This window comes from Ctenopharyngodon idella, chromosome 10 (genome assembly GCF_019924925.1).
Source record: "Ctenopharyngodon idella isolate HZGC_01 chromosome 10, HZGC01, whole genome shotgun sequence".
Lineage (NCBI taxonomy): Eukaryota > Metazoa > Chordata > Actinopteri > Cypriniformes > Xenocyprididae > Ctenopharyngodon > Ctenopharyngodon idella.
This window is the reverse complement of record NC_067229.1, coordinates 42,215,679-42,234,796: the sequence shown is the minus strand read 5'-3', so window position 1 is coordinate 42,234,796 and position 19,118 is coordinate 42,215,679. Positions and strand designations below refer to the sequence as shown.

Here is a 19,118-nt window from a genome sequence, read left to right as displayed (position 1 = left end):
GTAGGTGGAATGTGTGTGTGTGTGTAAGAGCAGCTCAATCATTTTCAAATACAACTACACAACGTCTTTCCATTTGTTTGCTTCAAACAGCATGTTATCAATGTCCTAAATATTTATATATGCATTTTATTACTTTGAAATCCAATTTGTGCAAAAATGGGCTCATTCCTCATTTCAAGTGTGTGTAAATTCATCACAAGGAATAGTTATAAAAAAAAAAATAAAAAAAAAAAGTATAAACACTATTTTTCTTCTTATTTAAAAATAACAAACTATTTAGTAGGGGTGGGAATATTTTGGTACCTCACAATTCAATTTAAATCGATTCTTAAGGTCACCATTCTTGATTTTTAATTAAATTTCAATTCGATATATGCATAGATTTGATTCTACTTTACTGTTTTGTTACTTTTCCTATTTGACTGCAGTAGACAGTTTAATAAGTCTTGAAGAAAAAAATCCCACTGAATTTAATGCGAATCTTGAAATGTATTTTGTTTTTCTTCCCATTTTAGTCAACCCAATATTATAAAACAAATGCCATTTAAGCTGACTACAATCATAACACACATGACTGGCAGTCTTCTATAATAAAGCAAGGCCAGGCCATTTTATTTTATTTTTGATATAAAAAAAAAAAAAAAACAAAGCAGCAAATTACAAACAATAGGGGGGAAAAAAAATACTAAATACGAATTAAATTAAGTTTTTCAAGTACCGTAGCCTAGGTTAATTTAAAGTAGTAAGAAATACTACAGAAATTGAATAACCAAATGTAAAAATAAAACATTGTATAGTCTTCAGTAAATTAATTAAATATAAATTGATTCATATTAAAGACATAAAAGTGATTCAGTCAAAAGCAGCGAGTATTTTTTTATGAGTTTATGAGGCTGCTGTCCCTATAAGGATGAATGCACGGATATAATATACTGTTACACATCTGATTTTTTCCAAACTGTTTACGTTTGCGTAGGACATAATAGACTGTGCCTTCATGAATACTCCACACAATGTACAATTTGTCATAATTGTGTGTGTATTTGACCATGCAAGTGCAATAAGTTTTGAAAGAGAACTAAATTCGGGATTGCATGCATCTGAGAGGCAGCATCTGTTCTCATGCTTCGGCTGGTGTCCGTCAGCATGAACACCGCATTGAGTTCTTTTTTGCAGCTTATTGCGATTAATAATACTCTAACTTCGCAGTGCTTGAAGTTATTGACACGTTTGAGAAGTGTAACACTATACAAATCGATTTTTGAAATTTGTGAATCAATGCGAATCAGCAGAAGATAGAGTCGTGATTCATATGTGAATCAATTTTTTCCCCCACCCCTACTATTTAGACATACTCTAAAATCACGGTTCAAAAATGGTTAGTGACATCACTAACCCTACAAATTACTTTTGTTTTTTAAATCACAAATCCCTGTCCCCGAGAACATGCAACAAAGGGGGTGAGGCGAGGTGAATCAACTCCACAGCAAGTTCATAAATTTATCCACTAATTGTTCAGAAACGTCTATAAATGGTAACTTCTTCCTGATACTCTCTATCAGTGTCCGACTCAATGAACAATGTAAGGCTGAACACCATTACTGACAATCATCATTTTGGCTGGGTAAGATTCTCCAGCTTTGTTATTATTGAGCAACCAAAGCGCGAGCTGTTAAAGCTCCGCTCTCTTCTGGAAAGGGGGCCGGGAGCAGCAGCTTGCATTTAAAGGGAAACAAACAAAAGCGACGTGTTTTTGCTCACACCCAAATAGGGGCAAATTTGACAAGCTAAAATAAATGATATGTGGGGTATTTTGAGCTGAAAATTCAGACACATTCTGGTGACACCAGAGACTTATATTACATCTTGTAAAAGGGGCATTATAGGTCCCCTTTAAGGTGTATTGTGTTCAGTTACTTGGCACCTCTGATGGATGACGAGTGAACTACACTAGTACTTACAGGCTAGACAATCTTAACAAGGGTTTCAAAGGTAAGGTAGCAATAACTGTTTTTTATTCTAAGGGTCATTGAAACTAAATTATGGCTCTTTTGGTAGAAGAACCCTTGATTAACTTTGTAAATGGGCTTACAAAAAAAATTAATGATAAAGAGTAAAATATAATCGCTTTAGAGTAATACGAAGAAAAAACACCCTGATATAAATCAATGAAGACAATTTCACCATCACTGAACACCAAAAGAATCAGATCTCCTGCAGGTGAGCAGAACCTGCCCATGGCCATAGTGTGTGTGTTTGTGTGTGACAGATCTGTTGAAGAGGAGGATGGAGAGGCAGGTCTTCATCCTTCAGTCCATCAAACAGCTCTTGACAGCTCTCTCTGGACAAAGAGAGAGAGAGAAAGTGTGTGTGCATGTTATACGTGAGTGTGTGTCTCTGATAAGGGCCAGTGGGCTGCTTTGTCCTCTGGAGATAAAAGACCTGAAATGAAATCTGAAGACTGAAAGGACGCTGGCCCGCCCCAAGAGCTTAGAGTGAGAGAGAAGGAGAGGAAATGGTCTACTAGAGAAAAAGAGAGAGAATGCACAAGCATGTGGAAAAAAAGGAAACAAGAAAGAAAGAAGAAAGGTACTTGTGGAGAGTTTCACAGCTTTTCAAAGGTCTATTGAACAGCAGGACCAGAGGCTTCCTGTTGAGTAGATCTGGATTAAACAACTGCTACAAGAATTCCTCTCAAGCCTAATGACAACACACACTCATACAGAATATAATATTTACACTTGTCCTATAACATGACTAATTAAACATTGACTGCGATTACATGCCAGGTCTGAATTGAGAATGTCTTTTAAATTACAACTTCATTTTTAACTAGAAAAGCAAAGTTTGTCAAGGTAATATTTGAATGTAAACTTGACAAAGCCTTGTTTAAAAAAAAGATAGAGAACAATAGTATGATAAATGGAAAGAACTGAGAGAGAACAACGAAAAGAACAGCAGAGAGGGAATGATAGAACAATATATAGAGATAGAGAGAACAATCAAACAAACGAGAACGAATGAACAATCTATCGATCAACTGATTGATAGAAAACCATAATACCATAGTAAGAGAACAACAGCACAATAAATAGAAAGAATAGAAAAAAACAACTGAAAGAGACTGATAGAGAGAGAAACTCTTAATGATACTTAATGATAGATACTGTACAGAGAATGACAGAACAGAACAATATATAGAAAGAAAGATAGAGAACAATATATATAGAGACAGAATGATAGAACAAGGGAATGAATGACAGACAGACAGACAGATAACATTACAATGACACTGTCATGATACTGTACAGAGAATGCTGGAACAATATAGAGAGAATTATAGAATGATATATAGAGAGATAGAGAGAATGATATAGAGAAAGATAGATCAATTTATATTTAATACATGTCTATTTTTTTCAGGTGTGATGTTTTCCCCATGTGAAGGAGGAATGAGTCATTCTACATCCATCCACACACAAACACAACGGTGGGAAAATGAGTTGCAAAGGAATGAATGGATGGAAGGATAGAGAGAGAAATGAGAACAAAGGAGCAGAGTAGAAAAGACAAAAATGGTTTTGTACAAGGACAGAGAAGAGATGTGACATTTACAGAAATAAAAAAAATGAAACCAGGATGAGGAAACTGAGTCTCCTGGGAACACTTCTCGAGAAGATACGAGAGGTGGAGCGCTTTGGGAAAAAAAGGGTTACAGAGAGAAAAAGAGAATATTGTGTGTGTGTGTTAAGGTAGTGCTGATATATAAAAGCTGCTCCTTCAACTCTGACAGTGGTGAAGAGCCCGGCAACTGAGACCTCCCCCACTTTCAAAGACCTCTTCCTCTCCGTTCTCACATCACACACACGTATCAAAGAGTCTCTGTGATCTGCTGTGATTTTTGCCACAAAGAGAGAGACGAGAGTGGGAACGCTCAGAGAGAGATGGGTGGACGACCACGCTGACTCTTGAACACATGGTAAAACATGCCCTGCTGCTCCGAGATCAGCTTATGAGACAAAGTCTTCCTCACCTGAGCAAAGAACTTCATTCAATATTTATGAGATTCTCCGCCTCTCCGTCACTGCATACAGTCAAGCCACTTAATAGCTGCTGTGACTCAATTTCGCTTTGCGAAATATGATTGATTTTCTCTGAATCGCTCTTACATGAAAAACAGACGAGTGGAGAGCATCCTCGTCAAAATGTAAATGACACCGAAGGGGATCCCAGAGACCACACATGCATATATACGGCCCGCGAGCCCGTCAATCTAATTCCAACCTCTGACAAGCGTGCGACAGACGCAATCACGCAAGAGAAACCAGATTCACGTTCAGCTCAATTAGCGGCGCGTCACCATCGCCATGCCAACAGCAATCACTGCGCCGATAAGAGATAAAATGTTAGAATGATTGACAGCCTGTCAGCTCAGCTCATCTTTGCAAAATATTACTGTTATCAACGATAGACAGTTTTAACTCTCTTCAAAAGAGTCGTACGAGTTAGTTTAAAGATGCAATTATGGATCCAGAATTAGATTCCTAGGCAAATCCTGACTGTTTAATGTTAAATGAATCTAAGTGAGAAAATCTGTTAGTTAGTGATAGTCTGACGGCTATGAGCAGCATGGCAGATCTTTACTTGATGGAATGAGCAAAACTCCTGACGTCTGGATCTGAACGAAATTGTCTGTCAGAGTTCAGATCCAGATGAGCTGATGAGCACTGTCCAGTCCCCCGATTCACATTCATCAGACATGCCGGTCTCACTGAATACCTCAGTGATACAGCTCTCTCAGAACCTCTGAGAGACCTCCAGCTCTTCTTGTGGGATTGAGATGTGTGTTAAACATTCATTTATTATTCTAAGAGAGAGAAAACTAACATGGACAAACATGTGAGATTTAAAAGTATTTATACTAGGTCTGTCAAAGTTTGAACTAACCTTTTGTTGTCAAAAATACAGACTTCGGTACTAAGTCGGTACTGAAATTTTTAAAATGTGACTATACCAGCATATCCCCCTAGCATTTTGAGCACTGTTGAGCGGATTCTTAAACACCTCTGATTGGCCATTGAGTTCACGCACTCAACAGATATGTCTGTGATTGGCTACAATGATCAATGCACGTGAGCATTTTAAACCACATGGAAGTGTTTTAAAGTGGGAGCAGGAGCATTTGAAAGCAGACAAGAATCCGCTCAACATCGGAAACTAAAATTTCAGTACCAACTTGGTACCGAAGTCAGTACTTTTGATAACACTAATATATAAGATTTTTTTCCCCAACATTTTGTCATATTTCATGATACTTTGGCAATTACTTTGGCAACATCGTACTTGTATCATGATATTGGCAATATCATGCCAGAGAAGTCAAGGAATCAGATGCTGACAGGAGTGTGTAGTTTCTCTCTCTTGGCTGCTGTAGGGAAACAGCTGTTAGTGATGCTCACTGCATTAGAAATTTATAAGATTCGCACTGAGAAGATGCCAGCTCTTGTTTAATAAGAAAACAGTTCCCCACAGACTAAATGCACATTTCCACTGCCTAATATTTACACACTCCTTGATCAACAGACGGACAATAGGTTTGCACTCAAAACAGACAAACACGATTTATAATTGGGCAGCTGTGTAGACCTGGACGATGTCACGACCACTGTCCCTCCCGAAACTGAGGCCGTCCATTTTAGTAGAGACAGCATGTTGGATAAAACCTTTTGGAGGACAATCCGTGATCTAAACGCCACTGGCTTTTCCAAAAATAAGTCCTTGCAAAGTCCAGCTCATGCTGAAGAATAACAGAGCAGGAAGTAGAATATTTTCCAGGCTGCTCATTGTGGAATTCAATGCAATAACACGAAGAAAGCATGAGCAGATTTCCTAGATGTGTCAGAAACTTTTCAAAATACACTAAGCTAACCCAGATCGCATGCGTGTAGATCAACACGTAGCCTGGACATTTCATTTCATTGTCTGTTAATAACATGTATTTCCTCCCAAGTACATGTAAAGTAAATCTCTCTGATGGGATATCTGGATTTCAGTGAACAGGGATTTGACAGGGCATATTGGATGGGTCAGTAAGCTATTAGAAGTTAGAGCACACATATACAGAATAAGCCAGGAATGTAATGTGTTTGCACAAGGATATATTTGATAAACCAAACACACTGTGGACTCAGCATTTCTCACCGCTGGCCTCAATCTGAGAGAGTTTAACCTGTGTTAAGGTCCCTGATTCCTCCCACAAGTCTGTATATTTACAGCACATACATTAGCTCCAGGAGATTAAAAGGTTAAAGTTCACATACTATGACAATTGAGAGGCAGTATTTTCATTTCCTGGGGAGATGGCTCCCTGAAACAGCTCTTCTGCCTCTTCCTGTCAGATCTCTCTAAACACCCAGTTTAATCGTAACTGGGCTCCAGAGGATCTGGTTAGGGATACAAAAACATCATGCTGATGCAAAGCGGAGTGAGACCTAGTTTTATCCATTTTGTTTCAGGGTCTATACCAATTTCAAAAATAGCATTTTATATATACACATATTTACATACACAATTGGCAAGCAAAAAGATCAGAGTAAGTTTACAAGGGCCAAATAGTGATGGGTAGATGATGTTTTATCATATATTGTGGAGTGCTCCCAGTAGTGGTTATCACCAACCAAAAGTGGTGAAAGGAAAGATAACCGGTGAACCGGTGTCGGGGCCATGGACGCCCAAGGCCCATTGATGTCTGTCTGGTCTGATCACAAAGAAGAGCTACTCTAGCTCAAAAGCTGAACAATTTTATGCTGCCCATGATAGAAAGGTGTCAGAACACAGTGCATCGCAGCCGCTGATTGGTCAGAGTGCCTATGATAACCCCGAAAGTGTTACAGTTTGCATGTGAAAATCAGAACTGGACCATGAAGCAATGGAAGAAGGCTGGCTGCCAACAAAACCGATCCATGGAAGCCCCACTTTGCAACTTGCAGGAATTAAGGGATCTGCTGCTAATGTCTTTGTGCCAGATGTGGTATCCTTTAAGTACCTTCAGAGGTCTTGTGGAGTTCTTGCCTCAACACATCAGAGCTGATTTTGCAGCACAAGGGGGACCTACACGATATTAGGTGGTTTTAATGTTGTGGCTGATCAGTGTGTGTGTCTGTATATTATATATATACATACACATATATATATATATATATATATATATATATATATATATATATATATATATATATATATATATACACACACACATATACATATATATATATATATATATATATATATATATATATACACACATATATATACATATATACATATATATATATATATATATATATATATATATATATATATATATATATATATATATATATACACACACACACACACACACACACACACACACGAGAGGTTGTGTTAACCGAAAATTTTCCATCATTGACGGAATTTTTTTTTTTAGCAGGCCGTCCATCATTATGACAGATCACACTGAGGCTAACTTGTAACTGTAATTCCCACCCCTGTCCAGTTGGTGTTGAGTGCTCTCCAGTGTAGCAGCAGAGCACGAGTTCAGTCTCCAGAACAGTAAAACAGTAAAAGAACAGTAAAAAATGATTATGTAATACAGTGCATATATTTAGCAAAATGCTCTTCTCTAGAGTTATTTTTCTCGCTGACTATCAAGTTAATGGTCAACGAATGACTTTTCTGAGATATAATGTTACGTGACATTATTTGCAACACTGATTGAACTGATTAAGACGTGATACAGATTTCGGTAAGCTACTGTATCTTTCAACATATTTTCTGATGTTCATTGTTCTGTAAAGTAGTAAAGAGAAAGGGGTGATCGCGTTCACTCACGATCCGCGAAAAATGTTTAAGATAAAAACTGAAAAGTGACGCACAGTCTTTGTTCATGCATAGCCTATAGGCCTATTTGCTTATCTTGTACGTTTGTGAATAAAAATGAAAATGTGAACAAAAACAGAAGCTATTAAATGACTTATTATTAAAATATAAAAATTAAAATGATGGCTAATAATTGATTATGACAGAATTTTTACGATCCTGTCCGTCAAAATCAAAGTATAACGCGACCTCTGATACATACATACATACATACATACATACATATATATAGTACCGTGCAAAAGTCTTAGGCCACCATTAGATGTTTTAGCAATGACATAATGACCATATAATTATTTCTCAGTCTCTTTATTAGAATATAACCAGAAAATACAGAATTTGTGTGCAGTATTAAAAAAAAAATCAGAAAAAAATGCAGCTTTTATAGGCTAAAGTGGCAAGTATTTATTGACCTCCACTTACACTCTCTTACGGCTCTCTTAAACCTAAATGACTGGAAGGTCAAGAAAACTTTCAAAATCTGATGAGAAGTTTCTCAGAGTTTCTTTTGATAAAATGGAAGAAGTCCAGGAGGTCACACTAAATACTGATTTTTTGCTTAAAGAAACAATTTTGTTTAGATTTTTTTTTTTTTTTTTTTTAAACATTGCGTACATATTTCCTGTATTTTCTGTTTGTATTGTAATAAAGAGACTAAAAAATAAATATGGATGGTCATTAAAACATTGCTAAAACAACAAAGCTGGTGGTGGCCTAAGACTTTTGCACAGTACTGTATATATAATTTCAATATATAATATTAATTAATGTGATTGGTTGATAAAAAAAAAAAAAAGGAATGGCATGCTCCATTATAAAAGGGTGTGCACATTTAAGCAATCAGGTAATATCATGTTTTTATTTGATTTATTCCTTTCAAGTATTCCTACTTATTTGTTAAATGAATTTTGTTGTTTTCAATATTACATTAAAGGTGGAAAAAGATCTGACGATTTTACTTCGTTACTTAATTTTTTTACATCTCAAAAAGCTCAAATTTTTCCAGAGGTGTATAGACTTTTCATACCCAATGCATATATTAGAGGATTATATTTGAAATCTCAGCTGGTAAGAGAACAAGAGAAATGAAGAGATAACGAAAGAGAGAGTTTCTTATAAATGACAGAGCTGGAAATGCCCTGCTCTTGATTGTGGATCTGACCATCTTGTTCTCTATAATCAGTCTGAATGAAAGCAGAATATCAATGACACACCTAACAAAGCACTCACACACAAATAAATACTGTAATATGCCACAAAGTTATCAGACTCAAACAGACAGCCCCACACACACACACACACACACACACACACACGCTGGGGACTATATTGAGTCCAGGGAATGCTGATCCAGGTAAGCAGATTACAGACACACACAATACCACCTTCTGTTCGTCTTCCAGGAACAATCCCGTCCTCAGGAGCATCCAGGAAACACACAAAACAAAACCTCATCCATGGCCAAAAATTCCTAACTCAGCCCAACACCTGCTCCTCTCTCTCTCCTTTTCTTTTCTCTATACTGCTCAACAATAAAAGTCATAATTCATGCTCTCTGTTGATCAAACCGAGACGCTGTTACTTTTACTTACATCATTTGAAAATCACAAAGTTCCAGCTGTAATCAGACGCCCGTTCTGAAGCCTGTTGAGCAGGACCATCAGCATCCGTGACGTTACACCAGCTTTCATCATCCCGGCAGACTTTTATATTCAGGGAAATTGGGTGAGCAAAAGCAGCAGAAGTTCTGCCATGGGGATTACAGGTGTGACTGCGCTACTGCATCTTTTATTGCGATGAGAAAAAAAATGCGTTCTTTGAGAAAAACGCGCTTAAAACAGGTGAACAAATGTAGTAGCAGTGTACTGTAAAGGAAACGTTAATGCGTGTAGCATTTAAAGCAGAACGATGGGAATTGCGTTTCCGCCTTCAGCACAGCATTAAAAGTGCCCTCCTACACGAACAGCCAAAATAAAAATCTAGACTAAACCACCTCTTGCCAACACCACGTCAAAAACACCTTCTGTCAGACACTAGCAGGGCGTTTGACAGGGAAATGAGGGTTTGGATTACACAAGTGTTTTAGATGTCACACTGAAATATGTGAATTACTGCAGTAAATAGAGAACAAGAGAGAGATCCTGCCTTCAAGTCCTCCTGGGAACCTCTTACATAACAGTTCAGAAATCATAATTAAGTGATATGCATTCTTTCTATCTATGTATCTATCTGTCTGTTTGTCTACCCATCTATCCATCTACATGTCTACCTTTCTGTCTTTCTACTTGTTTGTCTATCCATCCATCCTTCCATTTATATATCCATCTTCCAACCTATCCATCTATTTGTCCATCCATCCATCCATCCATCCATTCATCCTCCAACCTACCCATCTATTTGTCCATCCATCCATCCATCCATCCATCCATCCATTCATCCTCCAACCTATCCATCTATTTGTCTACCCATCCATCCATCCATCTTCCAACCTATCCATCCATCCATCCATCCTTCCATTTATCTATCCATCTTCCAACCTATCCATCTATTTGTCTGTCTATCAGTCCGTCCATCCATCCGTTCGTCCGTCCGTCCGTCCATTCAACCTATTCATCTATCTGTCTACCTATCAGTCCGTCCATCCATCCATCCATCCATCCATCCATCCATCCATCCTCCAACCTATCCATCTATTTGTCTATCAGTTCATCCATCCATCCATCCATCCAAACTTTCAAACAAAACTGTCAAACCAACATTCAAAGAATGTCTTTATTCAAGAATGTTATTCAAAATTCAAATAATTTTAATTCTGCTTCCTTACATTCAAATACAAACTGCAATTCTTCAACCTGCTTGAAATTGAATTGAAATGTATTGAAATTCTGAATTTGCACACAACCCTGTTTATCGTTCAGATAGCTATCAGATAACTTTCTCTAGTATAGATAACTAACTCTCAGATAACTAACTCTCCATCACAGTTGTTGGCCTGAAGGAAAAACCTGTCTGTAGAAGGAGACTGTTAAGCTAATGCCCACTACAGTGCCCAGAGTGGCCATGCTAAGAACGCAATGTGTACTGTGAATTGTTCTGAAATATTTTACCATGTAAAGCATATTTAGGAATTATAATATTTCCCACAATGCAACTCTAAAAATCACCTTTTCAGGATTTAGAAGACATCTGAGAATGTCAGGTAGAAATATATTGGATTTGTCATCACTAGCTGTCTGAGTTCCTCAGGAAATGTACACCTCCTCACATGTAACGCCACAAGTCTCACAATTACTGTTAAAAGCAGCTGAAAAAGTATGTTTGGACATTAAACCCTGAATGAATTTCTATGAAAAATGCAACAACCCAACTAAAACATTCATTGTTTCACAATGTGAACGACATAGTTTTAAAAATAACATGAAATAAATGTTGGTTTGTATGACGCCATGTTATTGCAAACACAGTGTGTGTTCTGGCAGTGCGAGGGCCGTATGGCCTTTGGGTATTCACTGTAACGGCACACAAACGGCTCACAAAAGCAACCAGCAGAGCCCTGATGAAAATCACACCATTACATCTGTAATTAACAGCATGAAATCCTGCCACAAAACCCCTTCAATGTCTGAATAACATCCCTGATCCATGCGCCCACAGGAGAGCCAATGCACGTTCCCACAATGCACTGGGGCAGCAGGACTGATGGAGCTTTGGAGCTCAATTTCCAACACAATCATCCTCATTTCAGACTGAAAATGCCAGAGAGATTCTGCTGCAGTCTCTTTAGTGAAAAGAGAGAGAGAGAGAGCAAGAGAGAGAGGGAAAGAGGGGGAGAAAAGAATGGAGGCGGACAAAGAGCGTCTTTTAACAGCAGTTTAACAGTCACCTGGAGGGCATGAAGGACACGGGAGAGAAAGGAGACAGTATGTGTGAAAGAATTTGTGTGAAAGGTATGCGCTCTCATGATCTAAAATCACACACATTTACTGGCTGTTTTATACACATTCACTCACTTTATCCCTCTCTCATTCACACACTTCACCTATCCCTCTCTGAAATGTTCTTTACTGTACAGATCTCTCTTTTTTTAACAAAACACAAATTGCAGTATTAATTACAGTATTAACATCAGTATTTTTTGTCATGCTTTAGACATAGTGCACTGCCAAACATTTGCAAGAGCTACAAAGAACTGACAATGAAATACAGACAAACAATGTAGAACTTTACATGATGCAAGTGCTATTCATGTGTTTTTGTTTGTGGATTTATTGACTCAACCACCTTTTTGTGACAGGCATCTACGTACCATGAATGGAGGTGAGGATTTCTTTTATCTGCTTAGTAATTCAATGAGTTGATAAAGAAAATGTATTGGATAAAAACACACTACCATTAAAAAGTTTGGGGTTAAGATTTTAATATATAGATATTTCACAATTTTACTATTTTTAATGTATTTTTGATCAAATAAATGCAGACTTGGTGAGCATAAGAGACTTTTTTCCAAAAACATTAACAAAAAAGAGGCCTTTTCAAAACTTGGAAAAAAATGGAAGTGTGCAAAATAGACCATTCATATTTATAAAAAAAAAATAAAAAAAAATAAAATAAAATAACACAGCTCTGTGTCCTCCACAACATTAGATGATTCTTAAATATATATTTTGCAGTATTACTTAAAGAATTTGAATGGTCTTACCTCTATGTCTGTTTGTAGTTTTATCAAACATTAGCATGGCATCCTCTACCTGAAAAAACAAAAACAAAACACACACTCATGAGTCAAAGAACATACAAAGTATATGGGACTAAAATTTATCATGGTAAGAGATGATCATTTTGCTAATTCTGGTACTCGACCAGGACGACAATATGCTACTATTCACCACAGGTCAGCAATTCATTCAGTGTTTTTAACACACTGACAAACTGACAATATACCCGTTTCATTCTCTAATTTATCTATATATCAAATCCAGATGGGAAAGTCATTTGAACTCTTTATATGAAGTTAAGTATAAAATATCAATTTTATTCAAACATTAATTAGAAGACCAAACCAGATCATTAATAAGAAGATCAGATGTAAAGCAGCACCTTTGTATGACAAACATTTCCATCACAACAAATATACTTCTTTTCCAACTAAGTTTTTGTAGAGCAGCACTGATGGCTTGCTGTATTTTCAGTTTCCTTGCTAACAGGACAACTGCATGACAAGAAACCTCTGAATGATGCAGGCAGATTCTTAAAAGAAAACACACACAAAATCCTGTAGAGAGACGACAGAGTCTAGAGTAATTTGCCCTTCATGACTCACACACACACACGAGAGAGAGAGAGAGAGAGAGTCAGTCTCAGGGGGAGACAAAGCGGTCCATGTGTCCGTGCACTGCCTGCCTCCTGGATACGGTCGCTAGGTAACATGAGGAGTTGTCTGAGTGTAAGAGACAGACTGTCCACCACAGCGGGGGACCCCAGAATGAGGCTGGTGGGTAAAAACACACACACACACACACACACACACACACACACACACACACACACAACAGGGGTTGTGGTGTGTCTTTAATAGAGGAGTATTAAAATATCATAGCAGCAGGAGTCAAACCTGCACCGCCCACACAAGCCCCATGGCTAACCAACACACACATTCAAATGGACCTACAGTACAGCGGTTCCACCTCGAGCAACGTGGGGTTAAACACTTTGATCATGGGCAAAATGAGAACAGACATATTTCTGAAACTATGGGTTAACAGCTGGAAGCAAACCTGAGCCTGCTGCTCTCAGAGGAAACCAGAACAGACAACAACAGACCAGACCAGACAAGTCTAGTCTATTCTACTTCATATCACATCACATCATATATCTGACCAGTTCATACCACATCAGACCAGACAAGACCAGTTCATACCATATCATATCATAATATACCAGTCTAGACTGTTCATTTCACATCATATATCAGATCATATTAGACCATATCAGAGTCCATATAGTCCACATACTATATCGGTCTAGTCTGGTCTATTGTAGTTCATATCATTACACCATGTATTAGACAAGACCAGTCCATCCATCCATACTTTATTATACCAGACCACACAAGACCAGACTAGTCTAGATCGTATCATGTATCTCATTAAATTAGACAAATCCAGTTTATATCATATCACACCATATATCAGACCAGATCAAACCAGTCCAAACCATATTATATATCAGACCAGATCAGCCTAGTCCAAGTGTGCCGCACAAGTCCTGAAAAGTGAAGCCAAAACGTTTCGATCGCCCCCAAGTGGCTGGATGCAGTATAGATCATGTCATTTCAGATAAGACCAATCAAATCTAGTCTATAGACCCCTTTTCAATTAGTAAACATTGTGATGGCTTTTTTTTTTTTTTTTTGTGGGCAGAGCTTAGGTGGAGGCAGAAAGATTCCCTGTCCACTTCACTAACGCAAGCTAGCTAAGTTTTGTTAGCTTGTTTTGTTTAACAATGACTGGATAAAATCTGATTTTATCTGAAAATGTAAGGTCACTCACTGTCCGGGACCGCGATTTTTATTTGAAAAAAAGTTAACTTTAATGGATGGAACCAGATTGGCCGACCCGTACACGCTCACGCAATGGATGGACGATCTGGGATTACCTCCGGTTGAGTGGCCTGACATTTACACCTACCTGACTGAGAAACCGAGCGTGTATAGCAAAGAGAAACTGAGGTCGTATAAATCTTTAGTTGTACGACTAACAAAGTTAGCTAGCTTATGCGCTAAAAAATTAGCGTTACGTGAGAAATGACTTAACTTGTTCCCTAATTTATGATTAGGTGGGCATGTAACCAAACCATAATCCATACCAACAAAAGTCAATAGCTTATTTAACCTTAAATGATATGAAGTGTGCGCTGCAAACGTGAGGATTTTTGATGTTTCTGTCTAGTCGCTCGTTTTACTGCGTTTAACCACAGTTGTCACCGGTATTTTTTCTGGCAGTGGGAGCAGGTATGCAATAAAATTTCAAATTGGAGCCTGTACTCTGTCGATTCTGGCACCCAACAACACAACAAGATGACATTTTAAGCTCCTTATATAGCTGCGACTCTGTGCTGGTTTGTATTGGCTGCCTCCAGTTTTCCCTTTGTTTTGCCTCCAGCTAACTGTGATGTAATTGTGACGTCGGCACTAAAAGAGTCTATTGTAGTTCACAATATATAACATCATATATCAGACCAGACCATAACATACCATATAACAGACCAGACCAGACTAGTCTAGTTCATAGCATGATACATAACATATCAGACGAGACCAATCCAGTCCAGACCAGATCAGACTAGTCTAGTCCATACAGTACCATACCCTATCATATCATATATCATATCATTATTCCCAGTCTAGTCTACACCAGCAATCTAGGAATTTTTAATGCAATCCTTACTCAAACATCTGTGTGCAAACAAACATCTGAAAGATTGTGTGCTTGTATACCACCCTTTACACACACAGGACAGCAGTGAGGTTGCAAGAAGATCAGAAATGCGTCACACACCAGTAACGCACGTTGAGCTGGTGAAATCAGTGTAGCACTGCAAGTCTTTTTCAAAAGTGTCTGTCACTGGACTGCTGAAATGCCTCTCTGTCTCTATCTGATGGGAGGTTAAGGACCTCTTCACACACACACACACACTGTGCTCCTGAAAGGAAAGCTGAAGAGGCAGACAGAGCTCTTATCGCTCTTAAAGGAGAAGTGAAACTCTACTAGACTCTCTGGACTTACTTTTGTAGAAATAAAGGAGAAATGTCCAATACAAGCAGCTAAATGTTAGAGAAGATGCTTCCTTCACACACAGGGGTAAAAGCAGCTTATGTTCTTGTCAGAAATGTCAATACGATTTTAAACATCTCTAGAAGGGCAAACACATTCATACAGGTGAGATCGCATATGAAACACCATAAAGACAGGAATTATGAATAATTAATAAGAGAAACACTAGCATTAATAAAAGAGCAGGGGAGAAAGAGATTTTACAGGCCAGGAAACACATCCTGACAGCTGTATGATCAACCACATTCAGAGTTCACACACCTTTTGACCAATGAATTTTCACGATTCTACCATGACTTTTCCAGTCAGCTGTGATTACTGAAGAAGCTTTTTTAATCATTTCATAGATACTGCACAAGAATATTAAAAGCTGTGCATAATTAGAAAATCAAGCATAACTACACTTTTTAGGATATTATTAATGACAATTTAAACTAATAATTAAATTCACTGATATTTCCAGCACATGAATGTGTCATTTGAAACGCGAACTCTGAATGACAGAGTATAACCGTGGAGTCACATGCACCCTGAAAATGTCAACTCTCTTTCTGTAACCCACAATCTTTCATGAAACTTTCAATTATCAAATGTGAAGCATGTGTTCAGCATAACTAGCATGCATAGATGTTCATTTCTGAGTACAGAAACCACATTTTCAAAAAGATTTCAACTTAAATGATGAGTCAAAACCTGAAAGACAAATACCAGTGCTAATATACGTATGTGTGTACTAGGTTGTATCGGGAAATCCAATTTGTTTCAGTAAATCACTTTTGTGTTGTTTTTTACATTAAAAAAAAAAAAAAAAAAAAAAAAAAAAGATTAAAAAACTGATTTCATTGATTTGTTCACTTCAAAATGTTTTCAGAGGTCACTGCGCAGCAATGAATGTTTCATTTTTGTGAAAAACTCCATTTTAGTTACACACTGCTGTTTATTACTATGTTTTCATATCATATATATCAAATATAACAACAATCACAATTTGTCATGCATGATACACCTCACAGTTTTACAATCTCATTTACGTTTAAGCAGTATACAAATGCTTTTGCAAAGCAGTTCAACAATCATCTAAAAGAACCGGTTCAAAATAAATATTTGTTAAATAGTTAAACAGTAGAATTCATGCGCTTGGGTTTGTCTGGCACACACTTTCTGACTTGGACTTGTTGTCACTGATGTTATTGTTAACTAGAGCTGATCACAATCTCGATTCATACACCCACGGAATCTTATTCCTAAATGACAACAATTTGGTTACGTCTGTTAAACCTTTGACAAGTACGATCACAGCAAACGTTCAGATCTACATTGGCATTGGTATTGCCACTGAGCCAGAGAGAGCAGCTGTCATGTACATTAAAAAAAAAAGAGTAAATCACCTTTTGAAAGTAACTTGATGTTTTAAATATAGATCATATCAATTACATCGTTAAACCAGTAGGTGGCAACAAGTGACTGTCAAAAAAATGCATTTGTCATTGAATCGTTCATTCAAGAGATTTGTTCAAAAATGGCGATTCATCCAGCAATAAAACAAGTCTCTGAATCATTCATTCAAACCTATTAAATAAAATTATTTTTTAAATAGACTGCAGCAATTAACATTTTGTTAAAAACTTTAGTAAATTACATTTTGTTTAGTTGTCTATTCAGAATCATGAGAGAATTGTGATTCTAAATTTATCCAGAACCGTGCAGCTCTATTGTTAGCTAAAATTATTAAAACTGTTTTAGTTAATTAAACTAAAGCGGAAATAAAAGAAAACATTAGATGAAAACTTAAATTAAAAATATATATATAAATTAGATAAGTTTACAATAATTTTAAGTTAAATAGTAAAATTACTAAAACTGAAATTAATAAATTAAAGCTAAACAAAAATATTTTTGAAAAAAAATGACAAAAGTACATACAATCACTTAAAAAGAAAACTGAAAATATAGTTGATATAGTTGAAAAAAACGAATTCAAAATATTAATAAATTCTATAATATTTAATATTATGTAAAATAAGTAAAATTACGTTAAATAAAATATAAGTAAAATTAAGTTAAATCGAAGTATAAATAATACTACAATTATACTGTCTAAGCTACAGAATGAAAGCTGACACCAACCACATGCAAAAAGAATTTCTACTTCAGTTTGTATTAAATGTAGATTAAGTAAATGTGCAGAAAGAGAGAGAAATCCCTCGCTCTCTTCTTCCTCAAACTCATGAGCTCTCTCCAGGGATTGCAGATTACATACAGTATCAATAATTCACCTTTCTGAAATAGAAACACATTTATGATTTGTATTTAAAATGGAGTTACGCTAGATGTAATCCAGCCAGACTGGGCTGGATAGATTTCGGAGAGGCCCAGGAGATGAGCGCTGAGGAATTCCCTGTCTTACTGGCTCAGGGCGAGAATGTAACGCATGAGCGAATGATCTCTCATCTGATCCGGGATCAAGTCGCATCACAGCTCTGCAGAAAGTACACTACATGCATCTGAGATGCACAGAAATGCATTTACTGAGTGTGTATGTACAGGTGGAATCACAGCTCATTAGGACAAATTCTACATAAAACTGCATGCACAGAACATTCCCAAGCTTTCCAAAATAGTAATAAAGAGGGAAAAAGAGAGATGAGTGAATGAATGTGACAGAGAACACAAATAGATTTCTTTCAATAAACTACAACCACGACAGACTCCAAAAAAAAAATAAAAATAAAAAAAAAATAAGCATTTATTTGAAATAGAAAGCTTTTGTAATATTATACACTACCGTTCAAAAGTTTGGGGTCAGTAAGAATTTATTCACTTTTTTGAAAAGAAATTAAAGAAATTAATTATTTTATTCAGCAGTGATGCATTAAATCGATCAAAAGTGACAGTAAAGACATTTATAATGTTACAAAAGAAATAAATGCTGTTATTTTGAACTTTCTATTCATCAAAGAATCCTGAAAAAAATTTGTACACAACTGTTTTCAACATTGATATTAATAATAAATGTTTCTTGAGCAGCAAATCAGCAAATTAGAATGATTTCTGAAGGATCATGTGACACTGAAGACTGGAGTAATGCTGAAAATTCAGTTTTCCATCGCAGGAATAAACTACATTTTTAAATATATTCACATAGAAAACAGTTAATTTAAATTGTAATGATATTTCACAATACTACTGTTTTTTTAATCAAATAAATGCAGCGTTGGTGAGCAGAAGAGACTTCTTTTTAAAAATCTTACCGATCCCAAACTTTTAAACGGCAGTGTACAGTATCTCACAGAAGTGAGTACACCCCTCACATTTTTGTAAATATTTTATTATATCTTTTCATGTGACAACACTGAAGAAATGACA

The 19,118-nt window shown here is 36.7% G+C and overlaps 1 protein-coding gene across 8 annotated transcripts in view; it reads right to left on the bottom strand.

Annotated features, from left to right (window-relative positions):
• Positions 1-19,118, bottom strand: part of msi2a (musashi RNA-binding protein 2a) — a 180,770-nt gene that overhangs the window by 63,823 nt on the left and 97,829 nt on the right. For all 8 annotated transcript variants that reach the window (XM_051908708.1, XM_051908710.1, XM_051908712.1 and 5 more), the window contains exon 7: positions 12,620-12,668. In XM_051908708.1, the coding sequence (XP_051764668.1) occupies positions 12,620-12,668 (49 nt within the window). The remainder of the gene's footprint in view (positions 1-12,619; positions 12,669-19,118) is intronic.